This window comes from Sus scrofa, chromosome 14 (assembly GCF_000003025.6).
Source record: "Sus scrofa isolate TJ Tabasco breed Duroc chromosome 14, Sscrofa11.1, whole genome shotgun sequence".
Taxonomy (NCBI): Eukaryota; Metazoa; Chordata; class Mammalia; order Artiodactyla; family Suidae; genus Sus; species Sus scrofa.
In genome coordinates, this window is record NC_010456.5 from 971404 (window position 1) to 994530 (window position 23127).

A 23127-nucleotide genomic window follows, 5' to 3' on the forward strand; every position below is an offset into this window, starting at 1 on the left:
TGATTATAAGACTGGGCCACTGAATGGAATGCAGCAAGGACGGGCGACTTACCAGGGCAAGCAGATGCATCCCCGTTCATTTCCTGAATCAAACCCCTGCAAGACAACCGGGCACAGGTTACACGTGTGTGTGTGCTTTATGTGGTGGGGTGGGCGGGGCTATGCCATGGGTGGGAGGGACGCCTGCAGGCGGTGAGCCGGTACCTGCTGGGGCGATCCGTCTGGTGCAGGGTGATGCAGGCGGCCGTGGCGGGGCTCCAGGCGCAGTAGGGGTCCCGGGCGAGCACGCAGTCCTGGCAGGTGCCATGCTTTCCACAGAAGGCCAGTGGGGCCTGTACCACACCCGAGTTGGAACCGGCATAGACAAACTTTCTGCCCTGTTGGGTATGAAACAGATGAGAACAGTGGGCATGAGGTGGGGGGGGGCTCAATGGGACAGGGGGCCAGGTTCTTCTCCAGCTTATGGGAAGCCATGACCAAGCATCTTCCCGAGGTTCTGGAGGAAAAAGTGGAGTGAGGCTGGATTAGATCGAGACAAATCTGAATTACTGCATCGCGACAACACAGACAGCAACTTGGCTTTCCAGGGGGAATCCACAAACGAACGCAAGAGGAGGCTGGGCCTTGGTCCGAGCGCCCCCATCATCCTACCCGCCAGCAGAGGGCTTCCTGACACCTCTGCCCCCTGTGTGCAGGAGGCCCCACTAGCCCGACACTCCCAGCCACCCCCTCAGCCTCACTAGGCCAGAGGCCAAAGGCACAGCCTCTGAACCCCATTTCCTGCTGCCACACGTAAGCCCCAGTACCCAGACGGCTGTGTCCACTGCGGGGCCGCAGTGAACACCAGGGAGGGTGAAGAGAACTCTAGGAAGCATAGTAAAACAAGTGCGAAGGCGTTCACGTCTCATGCGTCTTCCTTTACGTGAAAGGAATGCAGCTGGGGAAATGGAGAGCCACACACACTCGGGAGGAGAGAGCAAAGCAGGCCCCTCCGTGTTCTGGAAAGCTGGGCCCGGGGACGTCTTCACCCTCAGGCCAAGGCTGCCAGGGCACATAGTACCGCAGGGAGCTGGGTGCACAGGCCATCAGGGCAGGCTCATTTTCCTACTGAGCTCAGCTAGAACGAGGGCTCCCCCAAAGAGTCCACCTGAAACCTAGCGGCAGGCTCAGGACAGGCAAGCCTGTCTTACTTACTCTGATGTTCCAAAAAGGCCTTTTGGTTAATGTCAAAAGATTCCTCAAAGATTCGGATAAGACACAGCCCCTGTCCTCTGAAGACAGGTTCTGAATTAACTCCAGAGTCTGGCTGGAGTGCCAAGTCCCTGGTGTGTTACCCCTGATATCCTGGCCCGGGATGCCTTGAAGGCCCAGGGGTCACAGACCCACCTGTGAGAGAGAGAGCCGTTCCCTCTGCAATGGATTCAAGCTGTGACGACAGGTGGCAGAGAGAGCCAGGCCAGCGCTGGCCTGTCCACACCAGCAGAGCCAAACCCAAGGGCAGAGGCCACGATGCCCTGATTCCTTAGAAGGAATCAGGATGACATCCCAGGTCACAATGGGGATCGTGCGGCTCAGAGGTGAGGAAAACTTTCCTTGGGTGACAGGTCAAGTGGACAACTTCAAAGGGCCAGCAGGGCCCCACGCGAGGACCTGGCGAGGGCTCGGACATTCATGCAGAGTGGCGCAGATGGCCTGGGCTGCCTGGGGGGCCCCACTTGACACCTCACCCCATGCAGGCAGCCTGCACCCTCCCTGCCCCACAGCTTGCTCTGCCTCCAGCTCTTGCCCCAGACAGGGCAGGGCTGAGCCCCTGTGAGGCAGAGCCGACAGCATCTCATGGACAGGAAGGGAAGAGAAAAGCAGCTGAGTTCCCAGGGCGGTGACTGCTGCAGGCAAGGCCTGTGGGTGGAGGCACAAGTTGGTGGGTGAGAGGGTGTCTGTGTAGCCTCAAGGTCACCCACAAATAAGTGTGAGCCACTGTGGGGGCTGAACGTGGCCCCAACCTCTTCCAACTCCTCCCTCCACGAGCTGGGGCTTGGCTTCCCAAGCCAAGGGTGGGCTGGGCCCACTGACCACAGGGTGTGGGGACAGCGTGGACAGAGAAACCGAGCGACTGAGAAGTTACATTGAGTCCACGTCCCTAAGACAGTGGTCATCTCCCCAAAGTGCTCAGCGCCAATTTAAACCAGGAAAACACCAGAGATGCCTAAAGCGATGGCAATCTGCAAAACCCCGACCAGTTCTGTCCTGAAATGTCAAGGTCACCAAGAGGAGGGCAGATAGGAACTGTCCAGACCAGAGGGGACTGAAGAGAAGAGGCGCCAAGGCCAGGTGGGGTCCTGAGTCAAAAAGCAGGTCGTGGGACTGAGGGGAAAATGCGTCTGGATGCAGTGTGGGCACTGTGTCAGCGGACCCCCTTGGGTTAGACAGGCACGTGTGGGGACCCCTGCACTATGACCCCGGCTCTTCTGTGAGAGAAAACAAGCCAGCAGGTATCATCCAGCACCTATGACATCTTCTGAGCACACGTGCCTGGGACCCTCCCGCCAGCGCCTCAAGGGTCTCCAACCTCCAGATGACTGTGCCCTCGGCTGCAGCACTGGGCTCACGAGGGCATGTCTCTACACACAAAGGCAGGCGATTGTGGGTGGATGTGGCCAGAGCTGGAGAGGCTCCCACCAAAGAAACTGTTCCCTCTCCTCCGCCATGCAGGCTGCCTTCACTACCAAAGAGCATCCTGGCAAATCCAAACTCAGCCTGTTCCACGGGCCCAGAGCACACCTGCCATGTACGCACAGGAGCCTGGAGAGCAGCCTGTTTGTACGACATGATCACAACAGCCCAGGTAGAGGCAACCCCATGTCCAACAGTGGGGGGATAAACCAGACCTGGTGTATGCACACAGTGGAATACTACTCAGCCCTGAAAAGGAAGGAAACCCCATCAATTGCTACAACACGGATGAAGCTTTAAGACATGACACGGAGTGAAACAGCCATTCCAAAAGGACCAATGTTGCAGGACTCCACTTAGACGAGGTTCTTAGTCAGACAGCCCGAGATGGAGAGTGGAAAGGTGGGAGCCAGGGACTGAGAGAGGGGAGGAATGGGGAGTTAGTGTTTACTGGTTATGGGTTTTCAGTTCTGTAAGATGAAAAAGTTCTAGGGATGGATGGGGATAACGGCTGCAAAATGTGAATGTACTTAATGCTGCTCAAGTACACCTTCAAAACCAAAATGGTAGTTTATGGGATGTCTATCCACTGCAATAAAAGGCAAGTACACTTGTCATCAGGGGAGAGGAGGCAAGGGACAGCAGCCCTTCCTGGCTGTAGGAAGTGGGGTGGGGGCTATGTGCTGGCCCCTCCTGTGCTCCCCCAGCCCTCTGCCAGCTGCTCACCAACTTTCTGCAATGAGGGCCAGGCATGAGACACCCAGAAAAGCCTGGTGGTGGGGAGTGGGGGGAGGGGTGTCTTTTTACCCCAAATGGGCACTTCCTGCTGCCACAGCAGTGTGGCCAGCCTTCCAGAGTCCCCTGAGCCCACCAGCCCAGGAGGAGGCAGGGGACCCCATGGGTGCATGACGCACTCCCACCGGTTCCAGGCAAGTGAGCCCCCGGTGGGGATAGGCAATGCACTCCATGGGACACCGGGACCCCTGCATGGCCACCCCTGACCCCCAGCCCTGGCCACGTGACCAAGTCCTGACCACAGGCAGGTGAGCACAGGACTGAGCTTAAGACCTCCCACAGGCGACCCTGCCTCCCTCTGCTCCTTCCTCCACCCCTCCTATGCGATCAGTGCCCACGTGCCCTGGAAGACATGGGTGCAACATCACAGAGCAGAGCCCTGTTCTCAGCACACGTCACACTGAGGGCCCGGCCTTGGTTCTGATGAGTATTTGACCATGCGGAGGCCTCAACAGTGCTGGCACCCACCTGGCTGAAGCACCTGAGCGAGGTGGCACAGGTGGAAAGGGCTCCTCGGTTGGTTTGTTTTAACAGCAACACGGGTGGGCGTGGGAAGGGGCATCAAAAGCACCCACCCGAGAGGCACAGAGGCCAAGTCTGGCAGCCTAACTCCATCAGGCTGTCTCCGCTAGGTCTTCCTTCCCTTTCAGAGCTGGAGGAGGAAACACACACCTCCTTGTTCAGCAGGGAGGGGACCCTGCCGGAGGAGCCTGGAAACCAGATCCAACTGCTCAGGCTCTCGGTGAAGGGGAGAGGATGAAGGACCACGTGCGATGTTTGCAAATATGCGCCTGACCCACACGTTGACTGTTCTTTCTCGCCTGGCTGCCACTCCTGCCTGCTGCCCACTGGGCTATGGGAGCAATGAGCTGGGGCCCCACGACAAGCCTGGAGGTGACCCCCACCAGGAGCCAGGGTAGGGAGGATGCTCTGGTGGATCACAAGGACAGACTCTTCCCAGCATGACGAGAGGAAGGACTGGGAGTGTCATGGGTCAGACCGGGAATTCTCAGCAAGAGGGCGACGTCACATAAAGCAAGGTCAGCATAGCCTGGGGCCCCGAGCAAAGGCTTTATAAATGGCAAGCAGGTGGGAGAGGCAGAGCCGTGGGTGAGCCTACAGCACCCGGGAACATGACGCATGGCCAGATATCTGATTTTTTTTTTTTGTCTTTTTGTCTTTTTGCCATTTCTTGGGCCGCTCCCGTGGCGTGTGGAGGTTCCCAGGCTAGGGGTCTAATTGGAGCTGTAGCCACCGGCCTACGCCAGAGCCACAGCAACGCGGGATCCGAGCCGCGTCTGCAACCTACACCACAGCTCATGGCAACGACGGATCGGTAACCTACTGAGCAAGGGCAGGGATCAAACCCGCAACCTCATGGTTCCTAGTCGGATTCGTTAACCACTGCGCCACAACGGGAACTCCGACATCCGATTCCTGATGCTGATGAGGGCCCATCAGCCCAGGGGCCATCACAGCATGGGGAGTCCCTGTGGAGCTGGCATGCGGACCAGGCCACCTGATGTCGGGACTACACGCTGCTCTGCACTGCCCCAGCCTGGCTATAACCGGGTGGCATGTTCTCCAAGGCCACTGTGGACGTACAACAGGGGACAGCCTGCAGACCATAAGGCGAATCCAGCCTGCTGGCTATTTCTATACAACCCAGCAACTAATAACAGGTTTCACCTTTTTCAATGGTTGAAAAAAAGTCAAAAGAATACATTGTGACATATGAAGACTCCATGAACCTCAAAGGTCGCTGCCTATAAATAAGGCTTTGCTGGAACATACAAGGCTTACTCGCTTCTGGACCATCCACAGCTGCTCCTGGGCTACAGACACGGCCCTCAGGGCCTCGAATATTCGCTGTTGGCCCTTGAGGAAAAAGCGTGCCCACCCCGGGTGAAGAGAGAGCGCCTCGTCGAAGGGGACCTTTACAGACACGGCGCAGCAGCAGAGGGTGGATTTCTGTGCTGAGGAGGAAGCTGCGGGGGTGGCACGCCCGCTGAACCAGGCCCAATCTCACCAAGCTCTGAGCACACGCAGTGTCTTCACGGCCCAGTGACCCCCCCACCCCCCAACAGCATGGTACGTGGGTCCCAACGACAACCTCAGTGAGGTTCTGTCCACCTCGAGGACACAGTTTGCTTTCCCTCCACCCCAAGCCCTACAGCTCACGGCAGGACTTCCCATAAGGGCCTGAGGTCAGCTCATCAGGGCCAGATGGATGACAGGGCCTGCCTGGCCCAGCCCAGGCCATGGTCACCGAGACGTGGGGCCCCCCAGCCAGCCGCCTGGTCCCTTTACCTCCTTGGAGGACAGCAACAGGGTCTGCACCGGCTCGAAGTCCTGGAAGAGCTGTGTCTCCTCGATGATGTGAACGCTGTTATCGAGGCTGATGGCTTTGTGCAGGGCGCCCCGGTCTGCAAGGTCGCAGCTACGGGTCAGTCCCCAGAGCAGAGAATGACGTTCACCACTCCCTCCCCTCCAAGAAGACTCAGAAAGAGCGATTTTCCTTTTTTTCTTTTCAGGGCCGCACCCACGGTATATGGAGGTTCCCAGGCTAAGGGTCAAATCAGAGTTGTAGCTGCTGGCCAACACCACAGCCACAGCAACGCCCAATCTGAGCCACACCTGCGATCTACACCACAGCTCACAGCAACGCTGGATCCTTAACCTACTGAGAGAGGCCAGGGATCGAACCCACTTCCTCAAGGATACAGATTCATTAACCAATGAGCCATGACAGGAACTCCAAAATAGTGATATTTTGCATTAGGCACAGAATAGGGAAAGCTATTGGCAAAATAAACTATTGGAAACCCACCTGGCATGGGGTATCCCCATTTTTTCCTGAAAAATAAATAGCCCTTTATGGACTTGAATGCCCTTCATCAGTGCAGCCGACACTGTGCCATGCAAACTAATGTGCCATGGGCTCCACGGGTCTCTGGGGGAGCCATCCTGGTGCCAAGAGCCCTGGGCACGGAAGGCTGATAGCTGGACAGCACCCAGGGCTGACCACAGAGCCCGCCAGCTGCTGCTGCGCCTGGACACTGTCCCCACTCCACAAACACTTATGTTGGAGTCCATAGGCTGCCGGGAAAAGTGTGCATCCCAGGGCAGGTCAGGACAGGTCTGGAAGCCAGCGGCTCATGCAGGGAGATGGGACGTGCCCACCTGCTGGCTGACCCCAAAAGGGGTCAAGGGGCACCACCTGACCTCCTTTTGCACTAGCCTAGTCCTATGGGACCTGAATTTCCAGATCAGGGACAGGACTTGCTTTTTTTTTTTTCTTTTTTTCTTTTCAGGGCCATACCCATGGCATATGGAGGTTCCCAGACTAGGGGTTGAATTGGAGCTACAGCCGCTGGCCTGCACCAGTCACAGCAACGTGGGATCTGAGCCGTGTCTGCGACCTACACCACAGCTCACGGCAACGCAGGATCCTTAACCCACTGAGCAAGGCCAGGGATCAAACCTGCACCCTCATGAATCCTAGTTGGGTTTGTTAACCACAGAGCCACAAAGGGAACTCCAGGGCTTGCATTTTTAACCAGTGTCCTAGTGATCTGACAGTCACAGGGCTCAGAAGCCACCCAGGCATGGCAACTTCTCAGAAATACTTCTAGGATCTAACAAACCCGGCATTTTCAGGAGGTGTGGGCTCCATGGGTCGGAGGTGAGCTGGACTTAACCAGGTTCTTCCCTGGGACCTGGGACCCACCTGTGCTGACAAACATGACGTCATGGACAGTCCCATCCAGGGCCCAGGTCCTGTCCACTACGATCTGCGTGTAGTTCACGTCGCTTTTGATCAGCCGGGGCCTGCCGTCTATCGGGGTCACGGAGTCGTCCATCAGAGGGTGGTCTTTGACAAACTGCAGAGTCTTGTCCGGAAGGTTCAGAGAACTGGAGAAGTTGGCCGCCCGCGCCTCTCGGGTGATGCACTGCGGGGAGTAGACCCTGTTACCTTGCGGCGCACGGGCTCGCAGCACGTGTTCCGCGCCGGGGCTGCAGTTCCCCGAGGGGCACGACTTGGGACTACACAGCGGGTTTCTTGAAAAAAATGGAAAACCTGGGGTGACCTTTCCCCAGAACCTGAAGACACAGGGACAAAGCAGGTAGGAAATGCAGTTATCTTTTTATCCACCCGACACAACTGTGTCTCATGATGTGCAGTCAGTGAAGTCATTTTCATCTATTTGTGAATTTTAAAAAGCTATCAAGCTTTTGACATTGAAACGTACACGTCTATCATTTGGTAGCCTTCCCAGGAGAAGAGAAGTCTGGAAAAATTGCTAAAAGCAGCCCAATTCTAATAGCAAATAGCAAACAGGTCAAGAGCACGGAGGATTCTTTTCTCTGTCTCAGCTCCTGATGTGCGTAAGCAAAATTCGCGACCTCAAGTGGATACCTTTTGCCTAATGATATGCATGAAAGGAAGTGACCCGAGTGAGCAGAGGTGCCAAGAGGGGGCCATCCTGGGGTGAGCTCTGAGCTCCACCAACTGTCTGAGCACATGGCCAGCTTATCAGTCACATCGTAAACAGATATTCAGCTGCACTGCCCTAAAAACCTGCATGGATTTCCTCATAAAATTCACTCCTTTTAGGAGGAAAATAAAATTCCTCATATCAATGAATGGAGATGACCGCTCAGCTCTTTGTCAAGAAATCATGTGTTTTTCTGCAAGAAACAGAAAATGAAACAAACCTCATTTTATTATGCAATGTCAATCCCACACAACACTGTGTGCCAGCCAGTGTTTGGACAATATGCAGCAACAGCTGTTACACAACCCAGCGACAAGAACACGGCAAAGGGATAGCATGCCCATGGTACTGCCCGGTGCTGGGTGGACGCCTGATCCTCCAGCAACAGCCCAGCCCCGGTATGGCAGGGGGGCACGGCGTGGCCAGCATGTCCAGGCCCCCACAGAGCCCGGGCCCACTTACCGCCCCGGGCCGTGGCGTGGGGACAGCCCCGTTGTAGCGCACCCACTTGGTGTGGGACTGCTCCACTGTGGCACTCTGCATGTACTTCCCTCGGGAGAAGACTGCCTCGGCCGTGGACAGGTTGTAGGCGCACACAGCCGACAGCCCCACATTGTTCCTGGGAAGGAGGGGTGACGTGAGCGCCTTGCTAGGGCAGTGGGGGGGGGGGTGCTGCAGGGAAAACATCCCGCCTCCTGCCCGCCTGAGGCACTCACAGCTGTGGGGTGAAGACCCCGTAAAACACGGGCTCCTTTAGGTCCGGAGACCTGAGGACGAAGACATCCCGCAGCACGTTGAAGACGAGGTTGCTGTCCGGCCGGGAGCAGATCAGCCTGGCCTTCAGGAAGGAGGTCCACTTCTTCTGTAACGTCCGCAGGCCGCCCTGGTCCCCCTGAAACCCACAGATGTGCGTGGCGGGAGGAGGGCAGGCACACCCCGTGAGCAGGGGTAAGTGACAGGAGCCCAGAGCAGAAGCCAAGGCTAAAAACGAAAGCGGGCTGCAGGCCGCCGGTGACCTCGGCACTCCTTCCACGCCAGCCTGGATCACACATGCAAGTTCAAAACCAAGCCAGGAGAACCCTCTCAAGGGGCAGTCGTTCAGCTGCAGCTAGAACAGCTGCTGGATTCTGCCAACCCCCTGTCCCCCAACAGACGCCCTGCCCCACCGTGCTCGCACATGTTTACTGCTTTGGTCCTTTGGCTCGTGTGCCTCTTCAGACACTCGACCCGTCCGTGGGTGACCCTCAGAGCTGGGGGCCGGTGGATGCAGGGCTCCCCAGTCTGTCTCGGGCCAATGTGCCTGGCAGGGGTGCGGAACGTGGTCTCCCTCAGAGATGCTGCCCCTGGGACATCAGACCTTCCCTTCCATCTAGCCCCCAGCAGGTGCTCTGACCTGCTAGCTCCTCCCACACACTCTGCAGTGAACCGACCACCTGGAGACAATCGCCAAACACCCCTGACATGACTTGGTCTGGAGAGAAACACTGAAACTCTGATAACTGGATGCAGAAGATGAAAACGAAGCATCCTCATTAATTCTGGACCCGATGAAAATGCACCCACCCCCTCTTTACACGGGGATGGTAAAATCCCGTTCCGATAAAATTTGGTTAATACGGTACCGAAAAACTAACTTTCTATCAACTGGGGGAGGGTCTGAGGGAGGTGTGCTAAGGGCAGAGCCCCGAGGACAGGAAGGCACCATTGTCACACACGGTCCCCACGGTGTCCGCGCTGCCACCTACGTGGCAGGAAACGGACGTGTCCGAGAAAACGAGCCTGGGTGACGTGCCACCACCAAGGGCTGGACCCGAGGAGGAAAGGGGGGGACGCGCTCACCTTGCACACCCTCGCTACGCGGGGGATCAGCAGCTTGAAGACAAACTCGTACTCCACAGACACCTCCGTGAAGAAGAAGTACACCCTGTCATCGCCACCGCCCCCGCCTCCAGGGCTCTCGCGCATCACGTCAGCAAACACGAAGCTGGGCTCTGCAGGAAAAGGCACTTTGGTTATCCCCGGGCATGCCCAGGGACCTCGGCACCCCCAGAAAGGACGTGGGAGGGTGCCTGTGCCACACCCCAAACAAACTGCAGGGCCCGGGAATGAAGACAGCACCCATCCAGGCCTTCTCAGTCTAAAGAGATGCCCGAGACAGTGGCCCTGGAGCAGACCCCTCCCCATCCAGCCCAGGAACGGACGGCGGGGCCTCACGCCTGGCCCTCAGGCGCTGGATCCCCCACCTCCCGGAAGACCCACTGGAAGATATGCACTTGCTGGTTTAATCGGCAGGCGTCTAAAGGGAACAAACTCCCAACCACCAGATCCAAGTGCCCTGGGGTCCTGGCAGGCACCTGAAAGAAAAGTCCCCTGCAAGCAGCTGTGAGCCATCTGCACAGAGTCCAATGTGCACACATGATGTCCAGAGGTGACGATACAATGTCACATGCTGACTGAATGAGCCCAAGTTTGCCGCTCCCAGATCCATTGTCAAGGAGGGTAAAGGCCAGCTGGAAACCGGGCTCCAGGGCACAAAAGCCTTTCCTCCCCCATTTCTCATCGGTAGGAAATAGGCCCCAGGCAGACTCCCCAACCAAGGGCGGGTTCAAAGAGCTGCTAATCAGGGAAGGGAGGGGATGCAGGGACCAGGGAGGAGCAGTCAAGGGACAACAGTGCAGCCTTGGGGCAGGGTCCAGGTTCTTCCTCAAGGAATATGCACAAGAAAACCTTTGGGCTCGACTGCAGACTAAAACCCCCCATCAAATAGGAAGCATTCTTCACTCCAGAAAGGAGGAGGACCACTGGAACCTGTCCGAGGGCCACTAAACGCCAACTGTGAAGAAGCATGAAAGCTTGCATCCTTATCCATGGCCCTACTTTCCACCCCTAAAACTATAAAACCGCCTCCTATTCTCTCCCAAGGGAGGGCACAGTCTTTAGGGCATTAGCCTGCGGTGAACCTCCTTTGCCTGGCAGAGCAATAAAGCTATTTTTTTCTCCTCTGCTCAACACTCCGTCTTTGCATTTCTATCTGGCACCTGGTGGAGAGAGTTTTGGCACCAGGCTTAATACAGCGCTCTCTTAGCAGAGAAGAAAACAAAGAAGTCCCGGAAGGCTGGCTGTGGAGCCCCGAGCAGTTCCAGAAGCATCCCCATTGCCCAGGGCTGACATAAGCTCCAGGACACATGAGGATGAGCCCTGATGCCCTCCTGTGAGGCTGGAGAACAAGAGTGGGGGGCGGCTCTGCAAGGAATTGACCCTGAGCGGAAATACCTCCTGGGATGCCACGGGCATCTGCTTCTTACCGTTAAGCCAAGGTATCGCGTACTCCGTTCTCAGAGGACTGTGGGAAGAATTTCGGGAGATGATGGGTTCGCTTCCCAAAAAGTTATATGATGTCCCAGAATAAAGCTCTCCATCTTCAGCAGCCCAGGAGGAAAGCAGAGAAGAGAATCAACACCACGCTGGGGACAGACACTCAGACCACATATCCTCCCAGGAAATGGGGAGGGGCCATCGCGCCCTGCTTCTGGGCGCATGTTTCTGTTCCCTGAGTCTTCTGTTTCATTTCTTTAACAAGGGTGATTTTGTGTGTGTGTGTGTGTGTGTGTGGCTGAACCCACAGCAGATGGAAGTTCCCAGGCCAGGGATTGAATCTGAGCCGCAGCTGCAACCCACAGCTGCCACTGACACCATCCCCGTGGCATCGCTGGATCCTTAACCCACTGTGCCACAGCGGGAACTCAGCATGGGTAATTTTGTGCTCCACTTTAAACTGGATTTTATGAGCATTAGGGGCAATAAGTAACACAAACAAGTAATTCTTGCATCCAGTAAAAATAAACAATACAACAGTGGGCAGAAATAGGGCTCCTGGTTTGCTTGCCTCGGGCAGACCATTCCAAGGCAGGCGCAGCTCAGACAGACACAAACTCTCCTCCAACAGGACCATTAACTCAGTGTGACCCAGTAACCCAACGATTTGCACACATGACAGCTGTAAAATAATCTCTTCCCACAAATCTAACTTGAGTACCATGAGGTAGCTGGTTATACTACTGAACAATGAATTCCAAAGCTTGTATCAGAAGATCCACGGAGAGGCACCTGTACCTCCTGTGAGGACCGTGAATATGGGCACGAAGCAGAGGGAGGGCACTGCAGAGGATGAGGAACGGGGCCGCCTGGGTCCAGCAGAGCTAAGCCAGGGAAAGACTCAGCAGGACTCACCAACCATGACAGACGTGTAGCTCTGTGCTGGGTCGAAGGGACACCTTCCTTTCCCATCCTCATTTTTCCCCAGAAACGCAAAGGATGTTAAGTTCTGCAATTGAATGAACAGAAAGAGCATCACACAGTGTTGGGATTCCTGTGGTCATAACGGATGTCTGTTGGACCATTTAACTTACAGCCTCGCTCTTCATGGTGGGCATGGCCAACCACCCTGTCCCAGGTCTAGACGCCAGTGCCTTGGCACCCTCTGACACCCTCGAGAGCACCTCCAGATCTGAGGGCCTCAGTTCACTCACTTGTAAGACGAAGATGGCCATGCTGATGGCTCCAGGGTCATAAAACCACCAAGGCAAACTGAACGTGGATGGGCCTCGGTCCAGATCAGAAGGCCATGTGCAGAACTTTAACATCAATACACACAGCCTTCCCGGCAGTGGGGGAGCAGGCTATCAATAAAGATAACGGTGGATAAAAGGAAGAGAAACTCTACCTCATTCCACCCCCCGAAATATACTCCAGATCCACTGAGAATTTGAATTTTATTATCTATTATTATTATTTTTTAGGGCCACAACCACGGCATATGGAGGTTCCCGGGGTAGGGGTCGAATTGGAGCTGTAGCTCCCTGCCTATGCCACAGCCACAGCCACACAGGATCTGAGATGAGTCTGCAACCTACATCACAGCTAATGGCAATGCCGGATCCTTAAACCACTGAGCAAGTCCAGGGATTGAACCTGCGTCCTCGTGGATGCTAGTCAGATTCATTAACCGCTGAGCCATGACGGGAACTCCGATGATTTGAATTCTAAAAACAGAATCATGCTGCACTAACAGAAAGTACAGGCAACGATTTCAGTCTTGGGACAATCTCTACACCTGACAAGAGAGCCCCAAACCAAGCAAGGAAGAAAATGGCAGGTCCCGTACAGAAAGGACTGGAAAGCTTTTGTCCACAGGAAGGAGGAGACGGAGACCAACAGGAGTGCACAGTGGAGGAAATGCCTGCAAAATGACAGGTGAAGTGTATCCATCCCTGAATATACGAGAAGCTTGTACATGAGTAAGAAAGCAACCTGGGCGGGCGGGGGTGGGGGGGCAGTTTCCTTGTGGTGAAGCGGAAATGAATCTGACCAGTATTCTTGAGGATGTGGGTTCAATCCCTGGCTTCGCTCAGTGGGCCGGGGACCAGGTGTTGCCATGAGCTATGGTGTAGGTCACAGATATGGCTCAGATCCTGCGTTGCATTGCTGTGGCTGTGGTGAAGGCTGGCAGCTGTAGTAGCTCCAACTCAGCCCCTAGCCTGAGAACCTCCATATGCTGCAGGTGTGGCCATGAAAAAGAAAAAAAAAAAAAAAAAAAAAAAAAAAAAGGCAAGCAACCCAGGGGTAAATGGTCAAAGCACAGCAAGTTAGAGAAGAAACCTGTCCAGCAGTACAGACAAGAAAGGGTGTGTGAGCTGCTGGCAGCCCAGCAGGCACATGGCAATGAAAGTGGGGTACCTTTTTCACCCAACTGCCAGGAGCAGCTTAAGAAGTCGTGCACCCTGACTGTGACGGGTGGGTGGGTAGCCTCACTGTCTGTGAGGAAAATGCATCCTAGTCACAGAGCAGAAAGGACTCAGGCGCACAGGAAAAGCTGCAGTTACATTTCTAACAGGCTGATGGAGACGATACTGAGATGCTCACCTCTGAGGTGAGGAGGTGTGAACTGTGGTGACAATGAGCACATTTCAGGAGGATACTTTTGGGGGGACCATGGGGAAATCTGAATGGGGAAGAGGTGTCAGACGATGTCCAGGAATTGTACATCTTAGAAGTAATGAGAAACCTGGCGTTGTGTAGGAGAATGTCCCTATTCTTGGTCGTGTGACGACATTCAGGGGTCATAGTTCAGCATGCCCACACCTGCGCACACACAGAGATGCTCCCAACTATGCAATCTAGGTGGTTAGGATATATGTGCGTGATTAACTTGTCATCGGCTTGAAAATTTTTACTGAGCATGTTGGAAAAAAACATTGGTCTAGATTGAAATAAAATACACAATTCCCTTGCCTCAACCATTGAACATGTCTATGAAATTTAAGTTTAAATGCTATACCTTAAGCTTCTGATTAAGAGTTCAGTTAGAAAATCCTTTCATGTGCAGAATATTCCTTTTTTTTGGGGGGGGGGTGCCTTTTAGGGCTGCAACCCCAGCATATGGAGGTTCCCAGGGGTCCAATTGGAGCTGTAGCTGTTGCCGGCCTATACCACAAGCACAGCAATGCAGGATCCAAGCCATGTCTGTCTGCGACCTACACCACAGCTCACAGCAATGCCAGATCCTTAACCCACTGGTTTGTTTCCACTGTGCCACGACGGGAACTCCAAATTAAATTTTTTTAAAAAAGAAACATTTTCCAGAGTTCCCATCATGGCGCAGCGGAAACGAATCTGACCAGGAACCATGAGGTTTCAGGTTCGATCCCTGGCCTCACTCAGTGGGTTAAGGATCTGGCGTTGCCGTGAGCTGTGGCGTAGGTTGCAGACTTGGCTTGGATCTGGTGTTGCTGTGGCTGTGGCGTGGGCTGTTGGCAACGGCTCTAATTAGACCGCTAGCCTGGGAACCTCCATATGCCGTGGGTGTGGCCCTAAAAAGACAAAAAAATTTTTTTTAATTTAATTTAATTTTTAGGGCCACACCCACAGCATATGGAAGTTTCCAGGCTAGGGGTCGAATCAGAGCACAGCTGCAGGCCTACACCACAGCCACAGCCACATGGGATCTGAGCCACATCTTTGATGAACACTACAGCTCGCGGCAATGCCAGAACCTTAACCTCCTGAGCCAGGCCAGGGATTGAACTCGCATCCTCACGGACACTATGTCGGGTTCTTAACCTGCGGAGCCACAATGGGAACTCCCAAAATGTTTCTAATATGATTAATGAGACAAAAGAAAAAGAAACTAAACATGTCTCTAAGGACTGAGGGTCTCAACACCTAGCAGCATGGCCACCTCAATTACAGCCTTAGTTGCCAGAGTCTGCAGACACTGAGAGCCCCAGAGCCCCACACTGTGTGGGGGCCCCACCCCAGGGGTCTGCATGTGGATTCAAGGTTTTCTAGGCAGGGCCTGACTTTGCCTAGACTTTGTCCTATTGTTTATCTCTGACTCAAGCCTGGACAACATTTTTTAATTCCAATGAATTTATGGTTCCAGCAAAGTAAGCTTTCTATTCCAGCATGTTTCACCCTTGCCAAGCACTCTCTAAATCAGGGACAAACACTAGGGAATGTGCTTCATCGTCAATCCTCAATGAGATGCATTAAAAACACTCCTTCTCCCTCTCTGTGTTCACTATAAATGGCTCAGCAGAAGATCTGAGAAGAACATCTCCTGGAGAGACGCTGTCGTCCAATCTGCTCTCTCCTTCCTGTTAACAGCCAGCGGGGGAGTGGCAGGAGGGCTGTGTATGAGTGGGGGCCCCCCTCCAAAGGACCCCAAGACAGCAGAAGGCAACCGACGGGGCTCGTGGAGGGTCAAGCATATGATGCAGCTGAGGGAGAGATGGGTTCTGCTTCTAAAACCGCTCAGCAGGAGTTCCCATCGTGGCTCAATGGGGTAAGGTGCCCAAACGGTATCCGTGAGGACTCGGGTTCGAGCCCTGGCCTCGCTCAGTGGGTGAAGGAGCCGAGCTGGTGTTGCCATGAGCTGTGGTGTAGGTCGCAGATGAGGCTCGGATCCTGTGTTGCTGTGGCTGTGGCGTAGGCTGGCGGCTGCAGCTCCTATTCAACCCCTAATCTGGGAACCTCCATATGTCACAGGTGTGGCCCTAAAATGACCAAAAAAAAAAAAGAAAGAAAGGAAAGAAAAAAACCACACTAGGCACACTGGCATCATGTTGTCGCTCCTTGGAGGGGCAAAATCCAGAACTGCAGATCAGTGGGCAACTTGTACCACAACAGCTGACATTTGATGGTGGCACCCCTTGACTAGAGCGGCAGATACGCTGTCCTAGTGGGCCCAGCTGCCATGAAGACCAACAGGGGTAGGGCAGCAGTGGCTGCAACCACACACATTCATGCCTTGTGGTTCTAGGGGCTGGAAGCCTGTGACCAGTGTGTGGGCACAGTGGGTGCCCAGTGAGGAACCTTTCCTGGCTTGCAGACAGCCAGCCGCCTTCTTGCTGTGTCCTCATGTGGTGAGAGAGACAGATCTCTGATGGCTTGTCCTCTTCTTACAGAGCCACCATCCTCTCGGATCAGGACCCCACCCATATGACCTTGTTTAACCTTAATTACCGCCTCATGAGCTGCATCTTCAAATACCACTGGAGATAGGGACTGGGGGCTTCAACACATGGATTTGGGGGAGACACAAACATTGAGCCCATAATGTACATGAACCAAGATCAAGGGATCCAGGAATAGAAGTCCTGACTTCTCCACGTGACAGGACCCCTGTCATGGCCAGGGCTCCCTCACAAAATGCAAAATGTAACAGGGAGAAATAGACAAGATTATGGCTCATGGGAGTTCCCGTCGTGGCGCAGTGGTTAACCAATCCGACTAGGAACCATGAGGTTGCGGGTTCGGTCCCTGGCCTCGCTCAGTGGGTTAAGGATCTGGTGTTGCCGTGAGCTGTGGTGTAGGTTGCAGACATGGCTCGGATCTGTCATTGCTGTGGCTCTGGCGTAGGCTGGCAGTTGCAGCTCCAATTCGACCCCTAGCCTGGGAACCTCCATATGCTGCGGGAGCGGCCCTAGAAAAGGCAAAAAAAAAAAAGATTATGGCTCATGGTTGCTTCTCTTGGTCAACAAGAGACTTCCCAAAGGTCGGCCACTGGGCCCATGAGTCCCGCCCCAGCCAGGCCCTCAGTCATGGTGGTTTACAGACAGGACAGGCTTAGAGGAGGCCAGAGAGTGGGCAGAGGCCTCCTGAGGAGCCCAGATCTGCCCCCCACCCCCCACAACACACACACACAACCAGTAGGAGAAAATCCTCCCGGTCTGCAGAGTGGCGACCCCTCAGCACTGGCCTTGAGCCCCACTCTGCTTTCATCAGTGACCAGGGGACATGCTGTGGCCTTACCAGGTGGTCACAGGTTGGCTGGAAGGCGTTGGTACCGCACACATAAAGGGCACTGGCACTGAGCGGCTGCAGCACGCGGATGTAGTTAAGGCATTCTGTCTGCAAAGGAAGGAAAAGGCACGGCGTCACCCATCAGGCAGGCTCCACCATCCCAAATGCTTTACCTGCTTAATTCAGAGCAGGAATCAGCTGAGCACACACCCCACGACAGCTCCTCACAGCTCAAGGACGACCAGCCCGCCTGCCTCAGATGTCGTCTTCCTTCAACGCCAGCCCTGCCCTGCCCGGTTCGTGCAGGTTCACTGAGATCCAGTTCCAACCCCGGACAAACCTCAATCTGCAGCTGGCCTGAGGGCTTTTGTCTCTGCAGGATCCCCAGGCTGTCGTCAGGTGCCAAATGGATTTCACTTCAGTCACTAATTTATACTCAACGAAGATGTACTGGCCAGAAGGCAATGAAAGCTGACCTCAAAGCTTACTGGACACCCACCATATGGAAAAAACCACGCTGACTCTCACGCCACACACAAACCATTCATTCTGCTGGCAGACCCACGGCGGGTGTGCTGTCCAGAATACCCTCCGCCTTCCTTTTCCCGAGGGGACCCCACCCTCTGCACCCCAGTGTGTGCAACACTGCTTCTCAGGAGTGGGGTGTGTCTGGCCCGCCCAGCTCAGGGGGGAGGCTGGACTAATGAGAGGGCTCTGAGCCTGGCTCTACATCAGAAAGGCCCCGCAGGAAAACCAGACACCGCTGGAGAACCCGCTCACCATTTAAGGCTGAAATGTGCTTGGATTATATGTGCCGACATCTGACAGTATTTCCACATAGGAAGGGTTTTTGCTTTTTTTTCTTTTTCTTTTTTTTTTTTTTTTTTTGCCATGATTGTGTTTAAACTGGGAAGGACTCTTGTCCGCCTATGGCCTCCGCGCCGGGCCAGCCAAAGGGCTTGTTCTAATTTAGCTCCGAGACAACTCCCTATGACACCCGTTATTACATCACAATGCCTGCATTCTCCCTCGTTTCCTAAAGTAACTTTGACCTTAGTGACTGTGGGGAAAACGGTCAACATTTTGCTAAAAAAGTTTAATCAAAAATTGCTCTTCCCCCCCGTCCCCCAAATTTTGTTTTGAGATTAGCCAAGAGCTACTGAAATGTACAATAACGCAGCTGTCTTACCATCTACCAAGGAAGACAGGGCTCTTATACGTGGAGATTCCGAGAGCAGCCCAGCATCTGTTAGGGTCAGGCTCTTGGGGGTGATGGGAGGAACCCAGAGCTCTGGAGGGAAGTGGACACTGAACATCACGCTGGGGTGCCCAGTATCTTCCAGACAAGGAGCAGATTCTCAAGGGATTGATGGTGCCAAAAATCCAGAAATCTACAGCAACCTCTCCTGGCCACTGGGGTTTAGGGAAGGCAAGAAGCCCTGCATTTTACACCTTTAGCCAGCAGGCACTAGACATCATTTTCTGTAGTCAAAGTTTTAAGCCATTTGATTAATGCAGAAAACCTTTTTCTTTTTTTTCTTGTGTTAGGGCTGCACCTGAGGCATTTGGAAGTTCCCAGGCTAGGGGCTGAATCAGAGCTGTAGCTACCAGCCTACAGCACAGCCACAGCAAGATCAGATCCGAGCTGCATCTGCAACCTGCGAGGCCAGGCAGGGATTGAACCTGCATCCTCACGGATACTAGCAGGGTTCATTAGCTCTGAGCCACAATGGGAACTTTCAGAGAAACTTTAATTTTCAAAAGCCTGTTTGGCACTTGCATTGGGAGCCCCCAGCCCACCACGTGGAAGCAGAGGAATAAGGAGCAAGATGATCTCGATGACGTAAGCGAGCCCGCCGGAATCCTGAGGGTTGAGTGACATGCCTGGGCTGCACTGCAGATGTCAGGGCATTCAGGAGAGTGGAACAAGGAAGATGTGCCTGGGTGGTCTCTGGAGCTTGCAAAAGAAATTACCTGTTTTGACTTCCCTTTTTCCGCACATTTTGCTTTTTTATCTTCTGAGACCTTCCAATACACCTGTGAGGGAAAATGAGAGTCCGTGTCAGGGCATGTTCCCCCTTTCAAAGGAGATACTGGTGTAAAAAAGGGACAGGGTACAAAGCAGATGGTGGTGTTCAGGGCACAGGTATTTCCTCGGACAGGAACATCTCAGACTGCAACGCAACGCAAGCTCGGGGGAGACGACTGCGGGCGGGAGCCCATGAGCAACGGGGGCTGCGTCCAAGTTCTGGGATCCTCATCCTGTGGCCAGGGGACCCCTGCTCACTGGAAAACAACTGCAAAGACTAAACGACCGAAGGTGGGAGGATTCAATTATTCAACAAAAAGCTGTCCACAGGCATCTTCAAACGTCAAAGTGGGATTTTCATCCCTTCAAGAGTGATTCTCGGGTCCAATAAAAAGTCTCAACTATCAGCGGAACGGCAGGATTGTGATACTTTAAATTTTATGTGACAGCAGCAGGTGAACGTGACAGGGGACGTGCCGCTAGGATCTGTGCTCCTTTCACACGGGGGGTGGGGGAGTACACAGGAGCCAGGCTGGCGGGCGCCTCAGGCCCTCGCCCTCCAGAGGACAGAGAGGCACAGCCCCACCTCACCACCCCCAAGAGGCCCCCATCTGCCTGCATGATGTTCCAGGATTAATGCCAACGTATAGTTCCCCCCAGGGAATTAAAGCCGGGGTCGAGCACTCAGAAGTCAGGAACCCCATGGGCTCCTCCTCGGCAGTGAAGTGAATCCCCAGCAACTCATCCTCGGGGACATGGCAGCCCTAATCCAGACACACGGAAGCTGAACCAAGTCCCATTTCAAAGAGCCTCTTCTTTCAGAAATGAAAATGCAGGAGTTCCCGTTGTGGCTCAGCAGAAACGAATCTGACTAGCATCTATGAAGATGCAGGTTCAATTCCTGGCTTCGCTCAGTGGGTTAAGGATCCGGCGTTGCTGTGAGCTGTGGTGTAGGCCGGCAGCAACAGCTCCAATTAGGCGCCTAGCCTGGGAATCTCCATATGCTGCGGATGCAGCCCTAAAAAGATCAAAAAGAAAAGAAAAAAAAAGAAATGAAAATGCACAGTTTTGTCATTATGTACACGCACGGCATAAGCATCCAGGAACGTGACCTCTTGACGGGCCTGTGATCACACTCGGGGGGTGTCGCTGAAGCCTGGCTGTGGTCCTTTCCCTGTTTTTTCTCTTTGGTGTCTATGGGGCCTGAAGCCTCTCAGTCACTCTGAGGGGCCGCAGTGATGTCATCACAGAGCAACGTGGGTTCAGACCGTGCACCTGTGCCCGTGTACAGGGGACTGCTATGCTCCCAAGACGAGACTGAGAGGCAGCCACAGCCCGAGGAGTTGGGAAGAAGATGGAGGCTCAGAGGAGGGGGGTTTCATGACAGAGGGAGTAGGGGCTGAGCGGGCAGGATCCCTCTGCTCTAAGTGCCCTGCATTTTTAAAACACTTTCTTAAACCAGCTATAACGGAAAAAAATAAACATCACTAAAATAAAAACTAAAACACTTTCTTTTCAGAGATACCATTGTGGCTCAGTGGGTTAAGAACCCAACTAGTGTCCATGAAGTTGCCGGTTCAACCCCTGGCTTCACTCAGTGGGTTGAGGATCTGGTGTTGCCGTGAACTGTGGAGTAGGTCACAGACTCGGCTCAGATTCTGCGCTGCTGTGGCTGTGGCGTAGGCTGGTAGCTGCAGCTAAAACGTGACCCTTAACCTGGGAACCTCCATATGCCACCAGGGTGGTCACAAAAAGAAAAAAGAAAGAAAATCCAAGATAAAATAACGGTGATCCCTGTGGGTGCTGCAGGCCCGGGGAGGGGGCAGGCTGCCAGGGACGTCTTGCGATGGGGCTTCATGGACACAGGACAGAAAGGAACCGTGAGGCCCTGGTGGCTGGGGAGGCTGCTGGCTAGCTGTGTAGGACATCTTGGGGCCGGCCACTGGGGTGAGCAGGCTGCTCAGTCGAGAAAGGGTCTGACAGCCCGGGAGGAGCCCCGGGTGCGGATCTGAGGAGGGAACACTGGAGAGGTCTGTGTCTTGGACGCGGCAGGGAACCCCTATCACCATACCTCGTGCTGCTTCCTGGAGATGTTATGCGCATTCAAGGCAAACACAGCTTCCCGGGCGCCCACGTACAAGGTGTCCTTGTCCTCACTCAGCAGCAAGGCTGAGTAGTTGGAGATGCCCGGCTCGTGAAACTGCACCAGCTGAACCTCTGGGGAGGGAGTGGTGGGGTTGGGGGTGGGGGGTGGCAGAGAGCAGGAGAACGTATTAGGTGGGTTTTTTTTTTTTGGCTGCGTCCGCAGCACGTTTAAGTTCCTGGGTCAAGGACTGAACCTGCACCACAGCAGCCACCTGAGTCAGGGAACTCCCCTGCATTAGCTATTCCCGGGCCTGGACATATTCGGAGCACCAGGGTGTGCACTGCTGTCTCCCTAGGGCTGGGCACGGGTCTGCTGCCACGGTGGCCAGGCCGCTGGCCGAGGCCAGAACTCGGGCCCCCTGGGGTAGAGCAGACCCGCTGAGGCCACCGCCCAGTGTGAGCCCCAGAGCCCGCATGCTCTAGCAGTGCTGGCCCTGATGTCCCTTCCTGCTCCCTCCAGCAGCCGAGTTCCCAAGCCCACAGCGTGGCCTCTCAGGGGATGTGACCTCCCAGGAATGTGACCTTCTAGGAACATGACCCCCGGCGGTGTGACCTCCCAGAAGGACAACCTTCCAGCAGCACAACCTCTTTGCAGGGTGACCGCGTGACCTCCCAGGAGACTACAGGCCAGACACCTTAAGTGCTGACCACAGGGGTTCCCTCTGTCTCCCATCAAACTCTGGTCTCTGGCTGTTTAGGCATCCACAGGCTAAAAAAAATAACTTATTTAGGGTTTTCTTATTCAGAAAAAAATTATTTACCTCAAAGCCTTTAAAAAAAAGTCTGTTTCAGTGATCATATCCCTTAACCCAAACATTTCTCAGGGATAACCACCACACATTTCCAAACCAGAGAAACCAATGACATTTTTCTTCACTTATTAAATAACTATATCAGGGACTATTTAGGAACATAAGAAATTCAAAGATTATCTCTTTAGGAGCAATATAAATGTACTCACACTATTTCCTAAGGAGCTATGTCTTGTTTTTGACCATCCCAGCATCAATTTTTTTTTTTTTTTTTTTGTCTCTTTAGGGCTGCACCTGAAGCATATGGAAGTTCCCAGGCTAGGGGTCGAATCACAGCTGCAGCTGCTGGCTTACGCCACAGCTACGGCAACACTGGATCTGAGCCTCACTGTGACCTACGCTGCAGCTTGCAGCAATGCCAAATCCTTAAGCCACTGAGTGAAGCCAGGGATTGAACCCGCATCCTCACAGATACCACGTCAGGTTCTTAACCCACTGAGCCACAACAGGAGCTTCCCCGCATCAATTTTCAAGCTGGCTTTCCATGTAGCACCAGGCTCTGAGTTTACTGAAGAGTTAGGTGTTCACAATCTATGCTCGTCCAACTTCCCAGTGCTGAGGAAGATGCACACAGGATAGAGGCTCTCCCAGCACATGCACTGCCTGGAATTCTGCACAAGACAGCTCAGCCCTCAAGTACAACTTGCCCAGGACTGGGAATGAAGCTCTCTACCCACTGAACCTGAAAGACTCGGGTGACAGGGAGGAAATAAAAGAGCAACTAATAAACAGCAAATGAAAACAACTGGCCTGAAACTCAGCTACATAATGTCCTCAAAATACTCCTTGCTGCGGTTTATGCCTGGGCAGCATGCACCAAACATCGTTGGGCACAAGGAAGATAAACTTGTGTCCAGGGTCCCCCCTGATT

General features: G+C 54.1%; 1 protein-coding gene across 13 annotated transcripts in view; it reads right to left on the reverse strand.

Annotated features, from left to right (window-relative positions):
* SEMA4D (semaphorin 4D) overlaps window positions 1-23127 on the reverse strand; it is a 121449-nt gene that overhangs the window by 14330 nt on the left and 83992 nt on the right. For all 13 annotated transcript variants that reach the window (XM_021073817.1, XM_021073818.1, XM_021073819.1 and 10 more), the window contains 12 exons: window positions 21371-21516; window positions 19245-19307; window positions 17280-17378; window positions 12198-12291; window positions 11273-11386; window positions 9807-9958; window positions 8684-8859; window positions 8430-8586; window positions 7199-7421; window positions 5779-5894; window positions 205-377; window positions 53-96 (listed from right to left, as the gene is read on the reverse strand). In XM_021073817.1, coding sequence (XP_020929476.1) covers window positions 53-96; window positions 205-377; window positions 5779-5894; window positions 7199-7421; window positions 8430-8586; window positions 8684-8859; window positions 9807-9958; window positions 11273-11386; window positions 12198-12291; window positions 17280-17378; window positions 19245-19307; window positions 21371-21516 — 1557 coding nt within the window. The remainder of the gene's footprint in view (window positions 1-52; window positions 97-204; window positions 378-5778; window positions 5895-7198; window positions 7422-8429; window positions 8587-8683; window positions 8860-9806; window positions 9959-11272; window positions 11387-12197; window positions 12292-17279; window positions 17379-19244; window positions 19308-21370; window positions 21517-23127) is intronic.